Source organism: Neofelis nebulosa, chromosome 6 (assembly GCF_028018385.1).
Source record: "Neofelis nebulosa isolate mNeoNeb1 chromosome 6, mNeoNeb1.pri, whole genome shotgun sequence".
Classification (NCBI taxonomy): domain Eukaryota; kingdom Metazoa; phylum Chordata; class Mammalia; order Carnivora; family Felidae; genus Neofelis; species Neofelis nebulosa.
The window spans coordinates 32,797,844-32,818,899 of record NC_080787.1 but is presented as its reverse complement, the minus strand read 5'-3'; the positions used below and the strand labels follow the sequence as shown (position 1 = coordinate 32,818,899).

General features: G+C 45.1%; 2 protein-coding genes across 6 annotated transcripts; both read right to left on the bottom strand.

The window, feature by feature from the left end:
* Nucleotides 1-55: 55 nt before the first annotated feature.
* Nucleotides 56-14,481, bottom strand: ATAT1 (alpha tubulin acetyltransferase 1). 5 transcript variants are annotated; one of them, XM_058733260.1, is made up of 13 exons: nucleotides 14,325-14,481; nucleotides 13,839-13,899; nucleotides 13,621-13,712; nucleotides 13,441-13,501; nucleotides 13,300-13,323; nucleotides 12,911-13,012; nucleotides 5,744-5,789; nucleotides 5,556-5,624; nucleotides 3,919-3,990; nucleotides 3,508-3,751; nucleotides 890-969; nucleotides 756-798; nucleotides 56-423 (listed from the first exon to the last, which is right to left on the bottom strand). In XM_058733260.1, the coding sequence occupies exons 1-13, from the start codon at nucleotides 14,429-14,431 to the stop codon at nucleotides 249-251; spliced, it is 1,176 nt and encodes a 391-aa protein (XP_058589243.1). In that variant the 5' UTR covers nucleotides 14,432-14,481; the 3' UTR covers nucleotides 56-248. The 5 variants fall into 5 exon arrangements, with proteins under 5 accessions (XP_058589243.1, XP_058589241.1, XP_058589242.1 ...); XM_058733258.1 differs by having other exon boundaries at nucleotides 13,210-13,323; nucleotides 14,325-14,480; XM_058733259.1 differs by lacking the exon at nucleotides 5,556-5,624 and having other exon boundaries at nucleotides 13,210-13,323; nucleotides 14,325-14,479.
* Nucleotides 14,482-14,943: 462 nt separating this feature from the next.
* Nucleotides 14,944-20,912, bottom strand: MRPS18B (mitochondrial ribosomal protein S18B). Its single transcript, XM_058733268.1, has 7 exons — nucleotides 20,766-20,912; nucleotides 19,475-19,583; nucleotides 19,267-19,364; nucleotides 19,071-19,139; nucleotides 17,667-17,733; nucleotides 16,091-16,150; nucleotides 14,944-15,521 (listed from the first exon to the last, which is right to left on the bottom strand). The coding sequence occupies exons 1-7, from the start codon at nucleotides 20,841-20,843 to the stop codon at nucleotides 15,226-15,228; spliced, it is 777 nt and encodes a 258-aa protein (XP_058589251.1). The 5' UTR covers nucleotides 20,844-20,912; the 3' UTR covers nucleotides 14,944-15,225.
* Between the last annotated feature and the right edge of the window lie 144 nt (nucleotides 20,913-21,056).

The window sequence follows — 21,056 nt, the reverse complement described above, 5'->3', positions numbered from 1 at the left end:
GCAACAAAGAACGAGGGGTGGGACTGAAATAACGACAATCAAGTTTTTTAGTAGCTCTCGTGATAAAAATAAACTTTTATTGCTCTGGTTAAAAATAAAATACAAATGACTTGGCACTGGTAAGAAAAGCTGTTGAATGAATGAAAGAATTAATGAATAAATATTTCCATTATGAGGGCGGGCTTTGTTTGGCTACCTCCTGTAGTGAGAAATTATACTGACTTTGAAGGTGTGAGAAAGGGTTTGCGTCACCAAGGCCTAGTGCTGCGACGGTCCTGCAAGTTTCGAATGAACCTGGCGTTGAACATGTCCCCACCCATTGTCCAGGACTGAGCTGGTAGGGCCTGGGCCTGTGGAGGAACTGTGTGCATGAGTTCCTCCCCAGACCCATCCTGTGACAAGACCTGCTCCTCGCTGGCAGACCTGGTAGGTGAGAGGGAGATGGAAGGTGAATTACTGGGGTACTAGAGTGGCAATTAAGATCAGGGGCTCTTCAAGGTCTGGCCCTAATGTAGAGTAGGATACATGATGGAGTGAGTATGAGGCTGAAACCATTAGTGCTATGTGTCCAAATCTGAAACCCCTTAGTGCCAAAGTAAGCACGAGTTGAACCTATGGGGAAAGAGGGTTTAAGGATGTTAGGTGGAACAATTTATGGGAGGAGCTGGTGTTCAAAGGAGAAAGTAGCAGACAGTGATGTTAGGAAAGGAGTCAGAAGTGGTGGGAAGCTGGTAGAGGAAGGGCTCAGACCTCACCTATTCTGTGTTTCCTGTTCCCCCTGCTTCCACTCTTGATTGCCTGTGGAAACACCAGGCATGTCATGGGAAGGCTGGAGTAGGTAGTGAATATGGTCTACTTGGTTTGAGGATAAGGAAGGATGAATACTTACCTGTATTGGGGGATGAGGAACTCAATCCCCCATGGCGGCTGTAGCAGCAGCTTTGGGCTACCAGCCCTGGGGGAGCCCCCCTGTAGAAGAAATGGGAGATGATGGGGAAGAGGCTACAGGAAGAAAGATAAGTGGGTTTGGAGGGGGGAATCAGAGAAGAGAAAGGAAAGGAATAGTACAGGATAAAGACAAAGGGGTAATTACCATTCCTATGGGGTTTTAATCTAATCTATGCTTCAGAAAAGGGTAGGGAGCTCATTTTATACCCCAAGATTTTTTGGAGCAGTCCTAGTTTGCTGTAGTCTTAGTTCTAGTTGAGGTAGTGTGTTAAAAATAAGGCTAAATGTGATTCAGTTATGTCAGAAAACCAGAGTCACATATAGGCAAAAAAAATTGTTAGACCAGATGCCCTGGTGTTTGGTTTAGAAAACATGGTTATTTTAATTATAGGATATGTCAGACCAGAGGGAAATAGGGAGTGACAAGGCTTAATTTAGGAGGAAAAGAAATTGTACGGAGAGAGGTCCAAGGGTGGGAGAGGGGCAGGAAACCAGAATGGGAAGAGGAATCCAGGGAACAGTCAGGAGGCAATGAGCAGGTCCCAGAGATGTTGGCAAATCTTGACATCTCAGCAATGGCTGGCCTATGCAAAAGGGTAGAAGTCACTGGGGAGAGCTGGAGGTTTCTGGAGGGAATGGGAGAGTAGATCCAGAAGCCTACCCAGAGGATCCAGTGACTACATGGACAGGAGAAGGAACCTGCAGAAGATCCAGTAGATCTCAGAGGTAAGGAAGATGAGAGGCACAGAGGTCCAGAGATCCCAAGGAAAAAAAAAAAAACAGGTGACACACAAACGAGGCTGAGACCTGAAGTTTGGGTTTTTTTTTTGTTTGTTTGTTTGTTTTTGATTTTTCTTTCATTGAAAATGTCCATTTAAAAAACACAAAAGAATGCAGTTTATTCAAACAACAGTGAGAAGGGGAAGGAAAAGGAGTGAGTTGGGAGAGAGGGAGATCCTGCTCCCAAGTACTGGGATGGGGGAACACACTGGGAGTAACCTGATCTACCACACATTCAGAAGGTAGGGAGGGGGAAGGATGTTCCATACCCTGGGTATGGAGCAGGGAAGGTTCTTGCTATGGAAGAAAGAAAGGAAGGCCAGAGGAAGAGTTCCTCCATCATCTCAAGACAACCTCACCAGACAGGCATTTATCAGCATCTAGCTACTGGGGAGGGATGTATACAAGAGGGGATCCCAGGAGCTAACAGATACTTGAGACTCAGGGCCTATCTTCTGAAACATGGCTAAGAGTGATCACAGGGTGCTCAACAGGATCTGCTGCCAAGAAACAAACTCCCTCACAGTATCTGGATCTGGGGTACGTGATGGTATCTTTAGAAGTGTGGGGAGTCTAGAGCCTCAAAGCAGACATCAGCTTGGGGGTTCCCAATACATACACAAAACATGGGGAGATTTAGAGTTTGGCAATGTTGAGTGGATCCCTTTGGGGAGCTGGTAAGACCCTGTCCTAGATGACTGAGCTGCTCTGAAGCAGAGCTCATTAGTTGGCTTCAGCAGGCTGAGAAGATAAATGTGGTAGGCAGCACAAAGCAGTATTAGAGCCACCAGTAACACTGTGGAAGGACTATGGGATTTATTCCATGGATAAGACTCCTTAAAAGTTTCCCTGGCAGAGGAGGCCCTTGGACCTTCCTTGGTGTTCTAGGGTCTAACACAGCAAGCAAAAGTGTGCTTCTCTGGATAATCAGTATGAGCCACCCAATCAATGGATCTGGCAGCAAATCAGGCTGTCTGTGGGAGTGTTCGCAGCCCACTTAGGAAGAAGGCAGAAAAGCTACAAAGTATTTGGCCATGTAGGACCCTGACAACACTGTTGCCCAAGAAAGTGGAAGAGGGAATCCTATGAGCTCTGTCAGGTTCCACTGAAACCTGGGGACTACAATGGAAGAGTGGGTCTGGGGTTCTCAGGGAGAGGGGGCTCTGCCCATCCCGGGTCTCCACGGGAGGGGAAGGGGTAGCTGTCTGTCAGTATCGACTCTCATCAGAGCGGGGAAGGGAGCTGAGGAAGGGTGTTATGGACAGGAGAAAGAGAAAGGGAAAGGGAAAATGGGGGAGAGAGAAAAACAGAAAGCAAAGTCAGAAGTGAAGAGAAAGCTAGGGAGAGAAATCAATGAGATGCCCACTCCACCTGTTAAGATGGGCTGCTGCCATATAAAGCACTAACATGGGGCCAGTGGCTCCCCAAAATGTCAGAGACACTGCATCTTCCCAGTAAGTATTAAACCAAGATTTCCCCAATTTGACTCCATTTCCCCACCCAATGGATCTGTGTTTTTCCTTCCTCCTGTCTCTCACTTTAAAACTAGAATCCCTAGATTCCGTATAAAGTACTATTCTGCTCCTTCGTTTATTTCTATACCACTCCTACCACTCCATACCACTCTGTTCCAATATATTCTTATCAAAAGGTTTCAGGCCTCTCCAATCCACATGTCCCATTGCTTCACATCTCTGGTGGATTCAAACTGCCCTTTGCCATTTCTAACAACCTCTCTGACAGTTTTGAGGCTCCCTAACCTTCCCTAACTCCTATTACCTGGTGCGGCGACGCTGGGCTGGACTGCCCCCAGGGTCGGTAGCAAGCAGAAGGCGGGCAGTAGGGTGTGGAGGGCAGAGGCGCAGGGAACGCAGCAGCTCCTGCTCTGGCACAAAGGGGCGGAGGGGACCCCGTTCTGGTGAGTTTCCCAGGCTGCTGGAGCGGGGGGGTGGGTGAACTGGAGGCGTAGCACGGCGAGGGGCCCTGTTTAGGGGCCAAGGAGGCTCCACAGCTACCTTCAGAACTGGCAAGAGGGAAAATACCACAACAGAGAAAGAAGAAAAAAAAGAGGGAAGAGAGTGATGACAGCAAAGATTTGGGTAGAAAAAAGAGAAATCAGAGCCCTTAGAGAGAACTAATCCTTCCCCTGGATTAAGGTCCCCAAGCCCAGCCACCCTACCCCAGTCTTACATTCTCGGTCACTAGAGGAATATGGCTTAATGTCTCCCTCTGCTCTCTTGGGTGGCAGCTTTCTTGCTGGAGCTGTCAGTGAAGAAGACACAGGCAAAGCAAGCATTAGGAGACATACCCTGCACCCCTCCTCCCAGCCACTACCCCCATGACCCCAAACCTCTACTCCCTGACACCACAGTTCTTCCCAGGGAAGGAGAGTTCAGCTCCATCACAGAAGCAGCTCTGTGGCAATGCCTTCACACCAAGAGGGAATTCAGGGAAAATGTTGGAGCATTTTTGAGGGGAGCCAGAAGGAGTAGGTCAAATGCAGAGTTGGGGGAAAAGTTCCAGGGGGAGACTCTGGGGCCTGGGTGATGCAGGAGAAGGATGGCTAAGGGAGGTGAGCTCTTACTGTCAGTGGGTGCTGTCAGGCCCCCCTGGGATTCTGGGGCAGTGGAATGGTCCCAGCTGGGCCAACGAGGACCCCAGGTCCCTCTAGATGAGACGGACAAAGCCCTTGGTTAATCAGGATTGCTTTGGAGAGGTTGGGGTGGGGCAGAACCTCTCCTTCTGGCGCAAAAATAGGACAAAACTTAAGCTTTTTTTAGGAAAAACAAAAGTTTGAGGAGAAAACAAAGACATCTGGAGTTAGCAGAGTAAATGGGAGGCTAACATATTATCCAAAGCTCTACTTTCCATCCCCTTACTTTCCTATTTGCTCCCTCCCTTTCCCTTTCCAGAGGTTCTCTATCATGTGTGGTAAATGAGAGACTTCTCAACAAATCCACTTAGGCTTTATCTGTGCTCTCCTCCCCTGTGGATATTGGTCCTCACTGTCCTTGTTGGCTCTCACTCCCTCTTACAGCCTGTAAGTCAGCAGGAGCTAGATGGAAGAAGCCTTGGCAAGCAAAGCAAGTCATGGATATGAATTGCCTCCCAGTGCCTGACACCGGTCGAAACTAATAACTGGTAACAGACTGTTCTTTGGGTGGCTGCTACTCCCTTTCCTGGCCATGGACGAGGTGAGAGCTAGCCACAAAACCAGATCAACAAGGGAGCACTTCTGTGCAAGCTGTGCTTCTCTACCTGTGGGAGGCAGTGAGGAAGAGTGAGGAGTGGGGCCCAAACTGGCAAGGAACATGTGTGTATGATGGAATGGGGAAGCTGGGCAGCATTTCAGTACCTCCTAGGTTTGGTTTCTCCAGATCAATTTCATTATTTGGTTGGAAATACTAAATTCTGAGCATTGTTTTTTAAAACTAATATATATTTAAACTTTGGACCATTTGTGTCACTATTCTATGATTGGAAATGGAAGGGCTGACTACACTTGTCTGTCCCTCACTGACTGACAGAAACCTGAGGGGCTTGCAAAGAAATGTGACTCTGGCCTATTTTGACGGACCTGAAGGGGCAAGAGACTCCATCAATACCAATCCTCAAACAGGCTCCCAGTGAACTCACTTGGTTAAAGTTCTAACAAACCTAAGATGCACTAAGCTCACAATGGCAATGGCAAATGGGTAACAATTGCCAGAGACTTCGGCTGCTTTAGAATTCTCCCAAATTGCCCATGATTGCACTATGCTCCCTGTGGCCTCCAGAGGAACTACCCACTATGGCCCTACAGTTCTACCCATTCACTGCAGCTTTACCAGCAGGTGTAGGATCAACCACAGCAGCATGAGAATGTCGAGATGCTCTCAGGGAGGGAGCAGGGGGCCCTGTGAGGAAGGAAGTGGTGGTGCCCCTCAGTGAGGGGGCCAATGGGATCAAGAATCCACCTCTTTCCTTCCCCTCACCCCAACTACTTGGCCAACACACACAAATTGAGAGAACTTACGGTGCTGGTGGGCAAAGAAGCCTTCGAAGATCACAAAGTTGTTGACCTATAAGATGAAACAAGTGAAATATAGTTGTCCATTCAGCACTACCTGGGGACAGAACTTGTCCTAAAAAAAACATAGTGGGAGGAACAAAAAGCCAGCCTTCCTGTCCTTGTTGACAGAATCAGTCAAAAACTCAAACCCTGATAAGCTGATCCTAAAAGTTGATATGGAATTATAAAAGATCTCAAATAGCCAAGACAATCTTGGAGGATTCACACTTCCTGATTTCAAAACTTTCTACAAGGTATGGTAATCAAAATGGTATGGAAGAGGCCTAAAGATGGACAGAGAGAGAGACCATTGGAATGAATAGAGTCCAGAAATAAACCCATGTGTTTATGGTCAATTTTCAACAAGGATGCCAAGATGATTCAATGCAAGGAAAAGCAGCTTTTTAAACAAATGGTGCTTGGCACTCTGGAAGGTTCCTCAAAAAGTTAAAAATAGAACTACACTGCGATCCAGCAATTGCACCATTAGGTATTTACCCAAAGGATATAAAAACACAGATTCAAAAGGGAACATGCACCCCGATGTTTATAGCAGCACTATCAACAAAAGTCCAACTATGTAAAGAGTCCGTGTGTGTGTGTGTGTGTGAGAGAAATGGTATATCTATAATGGAATATTACTAAGCCATAAAAAAGGATGAAATCTTGCCATTTGCAGCGACATGGATGGAGCTAGAATGTATTATGCTAAGTGAAATAAGTCAGAGAAAGACAAATACCTTATGATTTCACTCATATGTGGAACTTAAGAAATGAAACAAATGAACATATGAGATGGGGGAACAAACTGTAAGAGACTCTTTGGCTTTTTAATTTTTTTAAGCTTTATTTTTTTTGAGAGAGAGAGAGAGAGACAGAGAGAGAGCATAAGCAGGGGGGCGGGAAGAGAGAGGGAGACAGAATCCCAAGCAGGGTCTGTGCTGTCAGTGCTGGAATTCACGAACCATGAGATCATGACCTGAGCGAAAATCAAGAGTCGGACGCTTAGCTGACTGAGTCACCCAGGTGCCTCAAGAGACCTTAAAGATAGAGAACAAACTGAGGGTTGATGGAGAGAGGTAAGTGGGGGATGGGCTACATGGGTGATGGTTATTAAGGAGGGCACTTGTTATGATGAGCACCAGGCATTGTATGTAAGTGATGAATTGCTGAATTTTGCTCCTGAAACCAATATTGCACTGTATGTTAACTACAATTTGAATAAAAATTTGAAAAGGAAAAAACAAAACAAAACAAAAAACGGTGCTTGAACAACTGAATATTCACATGCAAGATACTGAATGTGGGCCTACACCTCACACTAGACAAAAATAACTTCAACTGGGTCAAAGATCTCAATTTCTTTTTTAATTTTTTAAAGTTTATGTATGTATGTATGTATGTAGTCTCTGCATCCAACATGGGGTTCAACTCACAGCCTAGAGACCAAGCATTGCATGCTCTTCTGACTGAGCCAGCGAGGTACCCCAAAGATTTAATTGTTAAGAGCTAAAACTATGAAACTCTTAAAAGGAAACATAGGGAATAATATTCATGACCTGGATTAGACCATTGTTTCTTAAATATGACACCAAAGCATAAGAAAGCAAAGAAAAAAATTAATTGGACTTCATCAAAAGCAAAACCTTTTGTACTTCCAAAGACACAATTAAGAAAATGCAAAGGCGGGACACACCTGTGTGGCTCAGTTGGTTAAGTGTCCAACTCTTGGTTTCAGCTCAGGTCATTGTCTCCTGGTGTTTGAGTTAGAGCCCTGAATCAGGCTCTGCGGCTGGCAGCATGAAACCCGCTTGGGATTCTCTCTCTCTCCCTCTCTCTGGCCCTCCCCTGCTTGTGCTCTGTCTCTCTCAAAATAAGTAAACTTAAAAAGGAAGGAAGGAAGGAAGGAAGGAAGGAAGGAAGGAAGGAAGGAAGGAAGGAAGGAAAAAACTCACAGAATAGAAAATATTTGCAAATCATACATCTGATAAGAGTGTTATATCTAGAATATATAAAGAACACTTAACAACTCAAGAACAAAGAACACAATTTAAGGGAGGGTGTAAATGGGTGGCTCAGTCAGTTAAGCGTCCAACTTCAGCTCAGGTCATGAACTCATGGTTTGTGAGTTTAAGCCCCACGTTGGGCTCTGTACTGACAGCTCAGAGACTAAAGCCTGCTTGGGATCCTGTGTCTCCTGCTCTCTCTGACCCTCCCCCCTCTCACACTCTGTCTCTCTCTCTCAAAAATAAACATTAAAAAAAATTTAAAAAAAGAACACAATTTAAAAATGGGACTTGATATTGGACTTGGAATAAACATTTCTCTGAAGATAAGCAAATGGCCAAGAAACATTTGAAAAGATGCAGATCTGCATTAGTCATCAAGAAGATGCAAATCAAAACTGCAAAGAGATAACAGTGCATAGCCACTAGGATGACAAATGTTAGTAAGGATAATGAGAACTTGGAATACTGTATATTGCTGGTAGAAGATGTAAAATGTTGCAGTCATTGTGGAAAAACATCTTGTCAGTTCCTCAAACAGATAAAGAATTACCATTTGACCCAGCAATTCTACTCTTAGGCATATACCTAAAAGAACTATAAAGATATGTGCAAACACAATCTTGCCCACAAATATTCACAGCAGTATTATTCATAATAACCAAAAAGTAGAAACAACCAAATCTGAATCAGCTGATAAATGGATAAACAATGATAAATTGATAAACAAAATACGATATATCCAAATAATCGAGTATTATTCACCCATAAAAAGTGATGACGTACCAATACATGCTACAATGGATGAACCCTCTGAAAACATTATGCTAAGTGAAAGCCAAACACAAAGGCCACATATCGTATGATTCCATTTATATAAAATGTACAGAATAAGCAAATCCACAGAGTAAATTACTGGTTGACAAAGGCTGGGGAAAGGGGAATGGGAAATGACTGCTTAATGAGTTCTGGGTTTCTCTTTGTCATAGAAATGGTCTAGAATTAGCAGGAATAATCACACAACATTGTGAAAATACTAAAAATCACTAAACTGTATATTTTAGATAGTTAAAACAGTGCATTTTATCTCAAAAACAAAAAACCCATACCCTACTTTTTAGTTCTCCCAGGACCCAAGCAAATGGGAAAGACAGCACACAAAACATCAGGGAAGATGAGGCATCCCGAACTGTCAAAACAAACTTAAACATTCACACACATTAACAAGACCAAATAGTTTAAGTATATAAACAATGAGAAAAACTAAGAATTAAGCAGGGTTCAAATGGGTGGAATTGTTAAGAGAAGACATGCTGGAGGACAGGGTGCCAATTGACCATTTTAGAGTTATTTTGTCAAACCACATTCAATTTGACCTTCACAACAATCCTTGTAGTCATAATGTTAAAGAAGAATAAAAAGGCTTGGAAACATGGCCTGCCGAAAGCCAAGTAGCTAACAAGTGACACAGCCAGGACTTAAGCCCCAGAATCTTGATTCTAGCTGCAGCATTTCGGCCAGGAATATAGGGTAGTCATAAAGAGTGGCCAATAGCTGGGATGCCTGGGTAGCTCAGTTGGTTAAGCATCTGACTTTGGCTCAGGTCATTATCTCACAGTTCATGGGTTCTAGCCCCATGTCAGGCTCTGTGCTGACAGGTCAAAGCCTGGAGGCTGCTTCAGATTCTGTGTCTCCTCTCTCTGACCCTCCCCTGCTCACACTTTGTGTGTGTCTCTCTCTCCCTCAAAAATAAATAAAAAATTAAAAAAAAAAAAAAAAAAAAGAGTGGGCATTGGGTTCACGTTATTGCCACTTATTAGCTGTGTGAACTTGGTCAAGTTGCTCATCTGTATAAACCCCTAAGTGGGGTCAATAAAAGCACCCATCTCAAAGAGAGGTACAAAGATCAACTAAGATGATGCATGTAGACAGCACACAGAGCTCATGAATCATTATTTACATAATTATACTCTACAATGCTTTGGTCTACAGGTTACCTTGGTATGCCCAATATGGTATGCTCCTCCCACCACTCTCCACTGCCTCTTAATGGAACAAAGTATTAGGGGAGGACATTCTAAATATAAATAAATCCTGCCTATCTCCTGCCTTGACCCTGTCTACAGGCCCACCCTCCTACTCCAGCAATAATTATTGCACATGCACAGCATTCCTGCCACACCATACTGCCTGTAGTACCCTAAAAGGTATCTGAATACCTATCTGCTTGTGCTCATGCTGGTTCCTCAATAGGAAATGCACTTTAGCCTGCCTACTTCTGTCCCCATGACATTCAGCTTTCACGATTAAACTAAGTCAAGCCTTCCTTTACCCAACCCCCACCCCAAGGTAGCACTCACCACCATGTCTTTATGCCTTCTTCTGTAAGTACATCAATCAAATCATGTTAGTGGATTGTCCATGCTCCTATCCAAAGCTAACTTGTCAACCCAATCCCAACCCCTCCTGCCCATTCAATGACATTGCTTCTGCAATTCTCCCTATGTTCTGACATCACATTTTCTATTAAGTCATTCTTATATTGCTGGTTCTTCCAAACGGAAACTGTCAACCCTGTCTTAATCCACTTTCCCCTCTAGCTCTTGCTCTATTTCTTTGTTCCCCTTAAAGCAGCATTTATGGCCTATTCTTGCCCTCTCCACTTCTTGGCTTCTCAATCTCCTTAAACCCAATCCATCCAGGCTTCTACCCACCACTACACCAAAACCCCTTGTCAGGATCACCAGTGGCCTCAGGCAGCTAAATACAACAGTCACCTCTCAGGCCTCTTCTGACCTCACTAATCAGCAGCATTTGACTCAGTAAGCCATTTCTTCCTCCTGGAAATGTTTTCTTCATTAGTCTTCCAGGTCACCCTACCTACCTGTAAATTTTCATCTACTTCACTAGTCGCTCCTTGGTCACATGTGCTGGTTCTTCTCCTCCTCTGGTGACACCCCTTTAAAGAGTGCTTGGGGCACCTGGGTTGAACACCTGATTCTTGGTTTCAGCTCAGGTTGTGATCTCATGGCTCATGGGACCAAGCCCCACAGTAGGCTCTGCACTGACAGTGTGGAGCCTGCTTGGGATCTTGGGATTCTCTCTCCCTCTCTCTTTGCCCCTCCCCCACTCACAGCTCTGTCTCTCTCAAAGTAAATAAACTTAAAAAAAAAAAAAAAAAGAAGTGCTCAATGGCTCAAGTCCTTGAACCACTTTTCTTTCTATTCTCACTCCTTGGTGATCTCCTCCTATCTCATCGCTTTCAACACCCTATGTATGCTGAGACCTTTCTATTCCAAATCTCTTCTGTGGACTCCAAAGAAGTACCCAACTGTCAACTCAACCTAGGATTAACAAAATCAAAATGGACTCCTACCATTTCCCTCCAAAGCTGCTCCACCTACCATCTCGGTTAAGCAAATTTCTTTTTTTAAAAAAAAATTTTTTTTTTTTTAACGTTTTATTTATTTTTGAGACAGAGAGAGACAGAGCATGAACAGGGGAGGGTCAGCGAGAGGGAGACACAGAATCTGAAACAGGCTCCAGGCTCTGAGCTGTCAGCACAGAGCCCGACGTGGGGCTCGAACTCACGGACCGCGAGATCATGACCTGAGCCCAAGTCGGCCGCCCAACCAACTGAGCCACCCAGGCGCCCCTAGGTTAAGCAAATTTCATCTGTCCAATGCCTCAGGCCGAGTTTGGGATCATCCTTAACTCCTTCTTTCTCTTTCTCCACAGATCATCTATTAGGATATCTTATTTAACTTCAAAATATTTAAAATCTGACCACCCTTTACCCTCTCTAATGCTACCACCTTGGTTTCAGCCCCACCATTTTCCATCAGGATTGTTGCTTCCTCACTAGTCTGCTTGCTTATATCCTTGCTCCCCTATTGCTATTCTTAATAACCAAAGTGGTCTCGTTAAATCAGATTGTATCATGTCTCTGCTCAAACTCCTATGATGACTCTCCTTTTTTCACTTAGAGCAAAAGCCAAAGCCTTTGCAATACCTGTAAGGTCTGAAATGTTCTTCCTCCCCCTTGCTACTTGATCCACCACACTCCCATTCACTCAAACTGCTCTAGCCACACCAGCCAATTCATTCTCATTCAGGCACATTCTATCTCATGGACTTTGCACTAGCCATTCCTTCTGCCTGGAAGCCCTCTCTCCAGATATTACCTGGCTCTTATTCTCACTTCCTTTAAGTTACTGCTCAAATGGCACTTTCTCAGGGAGGCCTTCCCTGATTATCCCATTTAAAATTTTTGAAGCTTACTTATTTTGCAAGAGAGAGTGAGCAGGGGAGCGAGCAGAGAGAGAGAGACTCCCAAGCAGCCAAGTACAGAGCCCAATGCTGGGTTTGAACTTATGAACTGTGAGATCATGACCTGAGCCAAAACCAAGAATGGGATGCTTAACAGACCACCCAGGTGCCCCTGATTATCCTATTTAAACTTGCAACCCCATGAACTCCCATCCCCACAATGGTACTTGCAAGCCTTCTCAGTGGCTCTCCTCTTTCCAGAGCACTTATCATCAACCATACTACATAGTCATTTGTTACGGTTGTTTCCCCAACGAGAATATAAACTGCACAAGGGCAGAGACTTTTGTCTGTTTTGTTGAGTAAGGTATTCCTAGTGTGCAAAACAGTGTCAAGTGCCCAATAAATATTTGTTAAATGAATGGATAGCATTAGTACATTGTATCATCTTTACTTATACACAAACCACCTTCCGTATTAGGCCAAAACTCCTCCAAAACAAGGAATATATATTACTCTGGGCCTTAATAAATATTGATTGAGTAAAGGCCTGTGTAAAAACGAGGTGAAAACTGGCTATGTTTGGGGCACAAACATATTATTGGGTATACAGAACAGCCAATAACGAAAAATCAAAATACATGAAAGTGAATAGCTGCAGAATGAGAGATGGTACCATAAAAAAATGGGCGGTGGTGGGGGGGGGGGAGCCGGGGGAGAAGAGGTTAGCTACACAGAATAAATCCTATATAATGGGTAATAAGGAATGCATGGAAGATGCCATTTCGTTGCCCCCAAATAATAAATACATTCAATGGGAATGTTCAGTGAGGATCTACCCTCTGAAGCCTCTAACCTGTGGGACTGTGGTCTCCAGGTTGTAATGTTTATTCAGGAACTTAAGCAGCTTCTGTGATGGTCGGTCAATGGCCAGTTGGTGTGGTTCAACCCGCTCCTTCTGCAAAGACAGGAGACTCAGGGTAGGAGAAGGTTGGGGGAAAGCATGCCAAGAGGAACCCAGCAGCCTGGGAAGGGGATAGGAGGATATGGGAATGTGGCAGGGAGGAGGGTGGAAGTCAGGGCCTTTGGGAGGGGTCAGGGCAAAGGGGCCTTTGATCTCTATTTTGGATGGACTAGTGAAAAGCTAAATGAAACCTGCAACATATAGTGGAAGAGTTCTCGTCCATGGCCATGGCGTTGAAGTGACTCATGGATGTAAAAGTCCAGAATGCAAAGTGGTTCTACCTCATTGTGAGCCTCACGATCATCCTAAGAGGTAAAGAACAAATATCTTTTAGGACAGACATCGTTGCCCCCTCCCAACATCCAGCCCTTTTGTTCTCAAAAGCCAAGGCATGTGAACTCTCAGCTTCCAGTAACACTCACCAGTACAAAGAGTTTCTTGTATCCAACTTTCAGGAAGCCAATAATGGCTCCTTTTCCAGCTCTGCAGGATGGGAAGAATAATGAAACAAGCTAGTAGCATCTATTGGGAGAGTCAAAAAAGGGAGAGGGGCTGGGGTTGGAAGGAATAAAATATGGGATGGAAGGGCATTTGGCACTTACGGTCGCGCTGAAGTGTCTTTGAGCACATACATAACATGGCGGTTACTCTGCATCCTTGATGCACTGGTGATGGGAGCAGGAAGATGCTGGGCCTGCCAGGAAGATGAAGACAGACTTTCTGCAAGTCCATTCCCAAGGACCTAGGCCTCTCTTATCTACTGGCCCCAGAGAGATTCCCCCCACCCCGCCCTTTTCTCCATCTAAAGACTCCCCAGTACCTTGGCAGAAGCCTTGCCCAGTTCATCTACAATGGTCATAATTTGCTGTTGCAGGTCAACACTACAGAAAGAAAGAAAGAGTCAGATACTTACTGAATTAGAAGATCCTGGTAACATTGGCCACAACCTCAATCCAGGTTCAGCACTTAAGACTCTCTGACTTTACCTTTCCAATCTGATTTTCCACCCCACCTTTCTGGAACCCAAGCTTTTGCCACACCTCTTTTCAATACAGTACACTCCTTCCCTGAGGTTATTGTGGGGAAGCCGGAAGGGCTTTGGTTAGAACAAACCAGGCCTAAGAGTGAAAGGTCACAGATGCAAGTGGCGACCAACTCCACCAGGTCTAGGGTCAAAGGTCACCAAAGGGCAAGCCAGGACCACAAAAGGCAGGGCCACTATTCCGTGAAAAGGGGGCGTGGTGCCTGGACCATTTTTTGAGAGAAACTAGGAGAGAAGGGCCTTGGGGCGAATTTGAGATGTCACCGGGCCGGCGTTGTGGTTCCGGGTCGCCGAGCTGGGGGTCGCAGGTGCTGGTCCAGCACCGTGATCCGCTCCGGCAGCAGGGCGTCCACATCGAAAGAGAACTCCATGGCCCATTGTGCGTGGACAGACCCGCCCCGCGACACGTCACTTCCGCTCCTCCTCGAAGGAGGTGAAGGGGAGGAAGTGCTTCTGGGAACCCTTATTTCCTGGCAGTGGAGGGGCTCAGGACCCGCCTCTAGGGGCAGCACGAGCTTCCTGGCAGCCAGCCCTGGAGAAGCCGTTCTCCCCAGGCCAGTCAGTCCCTTAGCAATGCCACTCCCCTACCCCACATCCCACATAGCTAGGGCCATAGCAATGCATTTTTCCTAGCCTAAAGACCCATTCTCCAACCCTTTAACATACCACCCCGCCACACAGCTGATATGGTGGGAACACTAACACAGAGTTGGGCACAGGAGGCCAGAAAGGTGATCATCACCTAATGGCCCAACTGCTCATTTCTGGTGGCTCCTGGTTCCAAGAGTCATTGGCTGGTCTGGTGCAAGCTTCACCCCTCCCCTCCCCACAGCAGCACCCATTCCCCCCACACAAATGGCATTAATCTGAAACTCAGACCATAAACAGAGATATAGCTTTATTGCGGAAACTTGATTTAGCAGAAGTCTGAAGCAGTAACAGAATGTTTAGCCTATTTACAATATATAGGGGTTGGGGTTTCCCATACACATCTGTCCTGCCCTCCCTAAGCCTCAAATGTATTTTTTCCCTTCAACAACACAGTCATTTCTTTTCTCAGGCCCTGGGCCTGCCACTGGCCACAAACAGACACAAGTCTCCAGAGTCAAATCCCATCATGCAATTTTTAGGCACTATCTCTTAATCCCTTCCCAAGATACAGCTCCTACAGAGCACTCTGGGGGCTCTCCTGCTCAGTGGAGGAGGCTTCAGCTGGGGTTGTGAGTGGCAATTTGGCCATTGACTCAGGTGGGGGACCACTCTCTTCTCGGAGATGACTCTGATAGAGGCGTCGAAGACGGGACAGCTCTCTCTCTGGTGGTTGTTTCCAGCTGTACCATGGGTACCAGGGGTCACCTGACACCAGGCTGGGTGCTGGTGGAGTAACACTCACAGCTCCATGAGAGGTACTGAAGTCAAGGTCCCGAGGTTCAACCTGAGGAATGTGGTACCTGAGGAGACCTAGGGGATTAAAAACAGAGAAAGTGAAGGAAGCAAGGAAGAGTAGTTCAGGTCAAGACAATAAATAAAATGACCTATAAAGGGAGGGAGGAACCAGTCAGAGCCACTGGGTACATTTATGCATGTTGTACACTGCACAAAGGCAACTGGACAAGGGGCAATGAGGACTGACATACTTACTGCCTGGGCTCTTGCCTGTCAAACCGTGCAGCTCTGCACCAGGACTATAAAGATGCACCTGCCCTAGCAGAGGTATACCTTTTTAAAATTTCTGCGGTGTCATGGAGCCCAGGGCCAGAGATTTATACAAAGATCCCCTATGATTTATCTCTGGCATTGAGACCAATAGTTAGGGAAGAGAAAGGAAAGAGGAAGAATAAGGGAATAGGACAAGGACAAGGTAAAAGATTCAGGAGAGGGAAAAAGGGACCAGTGGAGTGCTGAAAGGAGGTTTTTTGGGAAGAGCACGTTGGGTACCACCTTTTCAGATCGGTAGCATTTATATCCGCCCTCCAGCCCTAAATCACCTTCTTTATGGCACAAAACTGCACTGTGCCCCTTATGCTCACCATGATCCCTGGCTTTCTGGATGGCCTGGGTCAACTTCTTGTGTTGCTTCATACAGACCCCTGGAGGGAGAAAGAGAGAGAACCTGGTGCTTGTTCCGAAAAGCACAGTAAATAAAGTATATAACTACTTCTATATGATGATAAAGAGCTGGGTTTGAAAAAGTTGCTCTAATAATCCCAGTTCTCTGACCCCTCAATGGGCCTCAGTTTCCCCATCTATCCAATGGAAAGAATCCCCCCTTTCTGAGAGCTGAGATGAAGACTTTAAGAGGATCTAGCCACCACAGAGAAGCCATTTGATGGTAAAGCCTCCAAGACAGCAGAACAAAATTCAAAGGGCAAGTATGGTTGATTAAAGATTTAGATTGGACAATCCACAAAGAATGAGTCAATAAAGCAAGAAAGGGGGGTGCCTAGATGGCTAAACATCTGACTTGATTTTGGCTTAGGTCACGTTCTCAGTTCATGAAATCAAGCCCCGCATTAGGCTCTGCGCTGAACATGGAGTCTGCTTGGGATTCTCTCTCTCTCCCTCTCTCTCTCTGCCCACCCCCCCACTCACTCTTGCTTTCTCTCAAAGAAAATAAATAAACCTAAACAAAATATAAAGGAAGAAAGGTTTCCAGATCTGGAGAAGGTGATCTGAGAGAGTAGCAAAATAGTCCCTTTAACTTTCTATAGCTTGACTATAAATGCTCCTCTTTAAAACTCCCTGACAAACCAAACTCCACTGATCATGCTGCCTTCCCCAAAATGGTGGATTCAGATTAGTTTTGCAAATTTATCTTGCTTTAGAGCAGGGGTTGGCAAAATTTTTGTGGTGGGCCACATAAATTTCAGGCTCTGCAGGTCCTACAGTCTCTGTCTCAGCTACTCAACTCTGCCATTGTAGTTTGAAAGCAGTTGTAGACAACATGAAAATAAATGGGAACAGCAGTGAGCCAGATTTGGGCTGTGACCATCGTTAAGGAATGGATGTAACCTTGCATTGTTAGGATTACAATTCCAAATTTGAGAGAGTTAGAGCTAATTGGATTGTCGATGACAAAAAGAACTTACATGCAGTCAATTTATCAGTCATCTCCGAGAAGAGAGTGGTCCCCCACCTGAGCCAATCAATGCTCAAGGTGCCCCTCACAAACCCAGCTGAAGCCTCCATCGAGCAGGAGAGCCCCCAGAGTGCTCTGTAGGAGCTGTATCCTGGGAAGGGATTAAGAGATAGTGCCTAAAAATTGCACGATGGGATTTCACTCTGGAGACTTGTGTCTGTTTGTGACCAATGACAGTCAATTTTTGTAAAAGCAGAGACTCTACAGAAAGGAGATAATCACCACGACTTATCTTTTAAGAGCTCTGTTGAGATAGTTTACTTACATTGGTACTTGCTTATATTTTTTGTCCACATATAATTGCTTTAGCATGTGAATATTCCCATTAAGGCAGAATTTCCAAACACGTTCAATCAATGTTTTTTATGCCATACGTAGGAACCACCAAATACCTGTTGTGTGACTGAATAAACAAGAAGTGCTCCAAGGAAAAGTTATTCTGGTGGTGACAGGGATGATGGGCTAACCTGTGTACGGAGCATGAAAGATGACACCCGTGTGGGCGCAGACAAATTGTTCCAAGAGCTTCAGGTTCTGTGGGAGGAAAGTGGTGGGGAAACATGAGACGGCAGGGAGAGCACCAAGACCTTGAGAGACTGGAAGTGCACAATCTGTACACGTGTGCACAGACACCCTTAACTCCTCTGTGTCTCTTCAGGTGTTACCCTCCTTCTAGCCCCATCACTTTGCTAAACACATTCTTAAAAACTCTAGCAAACGTTTCCCCTTTCTTGACCTTGCAACCATTTTATGTGCACACTCTACATTCTGTCACTGAGACTTACATAGAATCCTCTCCCGCAGGGGTTAGGTTCTAAAATCAGCCTTTCATGCAAAACAAATTGGGGATAGTCAGTTGGCAATCCATGAAATCACCCAGAAATATGTGTTGTAATGCACACGTGTAAAATATTAATGTACACAACAGCATACTATGTATAATATATACATTTACTAAGAACAATTTTATAGTCTTAATTGTGTACAATGCCTGTTGGCCAGCAGGTCAATCAACAGGAGATGACACCCAAGGAAAAAAGTAGGTACGTGTGTGGAGTAAAAGAGCAAGCAGAATCATCTGAACTATTCAACCTATAACCTGTGTCTCTTCCTCGGTCACGTAATGGCTTCTAAACTGTATACAACTGCTTATGTTCTCTTTTTATAACCAACTGTACACAGTTGAAATTGAGATATTATCTATCTATTGGACCCTTCCACAACTGTGTCTGAAGGGACCTGAGAGCAGTCAGACACCCCCATCTGCTTACTGATACACGAATTTCCTCCAACTCCCTTGATGACCATTCAGCTTCTGCTCTAATGCCTTCACTGCAAGCTCAGAATAACGTTTTTCCCATTTCCCCCCCATATTTTTATATGGTTTTTTTAACTCTTTAGGGAGGAAATTCTGTCCTGGCAATAAAGGCTTTTTGAAAAATAATTAGACTCTGTATCTTGCTTCATGTATCTGCTCTCCAGCCCCAAGTCTCAGCAGGCCATCACACAACATGACAACAATAAAACAAAAACAAACACATGCACAGAAAAAAACTAGCCCAATCTACTTGCCAATAATTGTGATGGATACAAATGAACCTTTGGGTATTGCTCTCCCATTAGAAACAGGTATTCTTCTGGCCTTACAATGTAAACTGTAAATTTCACATATAAGAGATGAAGCTTTTTAGTATGATCCACAATAGAGAACAAGAGGCTGGAGAGAGGAATGTTTTTCTGTTACTAGAAAGTCAATGCAAAATAAACTATAACAGTACTACATTATGAAGAAGAGTAGGACACCTATGGTAATCTCTTTAGCACTATGAAGAAACTCCAAGTCCTTACTCTGAAGAAAAGATTCCCCTTACCCTAAAGTCAACATGCAGCTTGGGATCCCGGCAGATGGGGCAGGGATTCCCAGCAACTTTGTCTCTACGCTGTGGAGAGAGAAAACTGGTAAGTGAAGATGTTCAAAGTCCTATGAGAAAAAGTACTGCTGCCATGGTCACTACGGCCTCCATCCACACTCTACATCCCATCCGTGTACCACCTTCAGAAACTCACAATACAGGTCTTTCGAGTTCGCTGAGGGGGTATGCCACCTTTGTGGTTTCGACGGTAGTCAGCCCACACAGGGCGAGAACCATAGCGATTCTGGTATTCTGAAATGAAAAACCACACAAGTTATTTCTGGGGGGGGGTGGGTAATAGAAATGTCTCTGTCCACTTATTTCAGACCGCTGTGATCCTCCCCTTTCCCATTTAGAGGTACCTTCTGAGTCCAGATATTTCCAGGGTTCATTCTTATAAGGGGTTATGGGATCTAGGGGCAAAGAATCATCCTCAGGAAGGGCTTTGGTGCAAAGAGTCTGGAGGGGAACCTATAAAAAGAGGGCCAAAAAAATCAGAAAAAGAGCTCAAGGAAAGGACCTGATTGTCTCACTGCCCACATGTTAGCAGAAGGGGAATTCATGTCCACTGTATTAATGGAATATAGTAAGAATATACAGAGAAAGTAGCATTTTTGTTAGGGTAAAATTGGTATCATCAACCACTATTCCTGTCTCTGACTGGACCCTGAAGGAAAAGCTAATATGAGAGGGTAACTAGGTTAAGTGACTGGGAAGCAGGCGTATTTGAGAAGACACCTATGATATAGTCGTGCTTTTGAGAATGTACTGAGTCTAGTGGAGGAAAGTGAGAAGAAAGGAAAAGGGATAATGTCTAACTTCTTGGAAGGAAGATGCCTGGCAGGGAGAGGATGCATATGACAGGGCAATCTCCAACTCAATCCAATCCTGGATCATGAAATTGCCCAGTCTTAAAAAAGTTGAAGGTCAACATTCCATAGGTCAGAACAAACTTGAGTCCTAACGCTTGCTTTAAAGCTACCAAAGCTGTTATTAACTCCGTGGTGACCCCCTGTCACCAGTCTTCAGTCCCACTTTAGGGAGTGGCAGCTGTGCAAGCCTTTCTATCTCACCCTGCCCTACCAAGAACCTACCGTGCCCTACCAAGAACTTCCAGTGTGGTGAGTACATGAGGCTGGAGGGAAACCTCAATCCAAAGGACTGAGTTAAGGTCTCATGTATGCTCTGATTAAAATAATAATAATAACAATAATAAAATAATTTAGTGAGAGAAAGCGGAGAAATTGGTCCCCAGGTCTTGAGAACGTATCCTGGCTTTACCGGGAGATACCACAGCAGGTAAAAGTTAGTCTCCCTCAACCCAAGATCACTCTAGAGAATCAGATTTAAACACCATACGCATACTTAAGAGCTGGTTGTGTATGACGAAGAGGTCCAATCTTTTACCTAGTTCTTTAGCCGCGATGGTAACGGGAAAAGAATGATATCTAACCCGGGCTCTTTGCCCTGGGCTAAAGATTAAAAAGCCGCGCAGCACTGAAAAGGGTGAGAAGGAAAGGGTGGTGGAAGCAGTGTTGCCTAGCCGGCCAAGGCATAAGCACTTGGGAGGGTCTCCGCTCCTGGATTCCCAGCAATAACCTAGAGAAAGTATAACTAAGTTGCGGTTGTGCAAAGTGTGCTCCAAGGAGTTACCTGAACTCCGTGGGCACCGCTGAAGGGCGAAAGGTTAAGAAGGCGCCTCAGCAACGAACACGATAGGGACGCCGCCATCTTGACGTACGCCCAAGGCTCGAAAGGCGACTGCGCATGCTCCAAGAAACTGACTACGGTAGGGCCAAGGGCTAGACCGCAGTGCGGGAGGCGGCCCCGCACTTGCGTCAGGACGGAAGCGTAAAAGGGGGGGGCTATGGGGAGAAGCCAATTTCAACTGCGTCACAATTGAATTTGGCCTCAAAATTGCGTTTCTCCTAAACCAGTCATTAC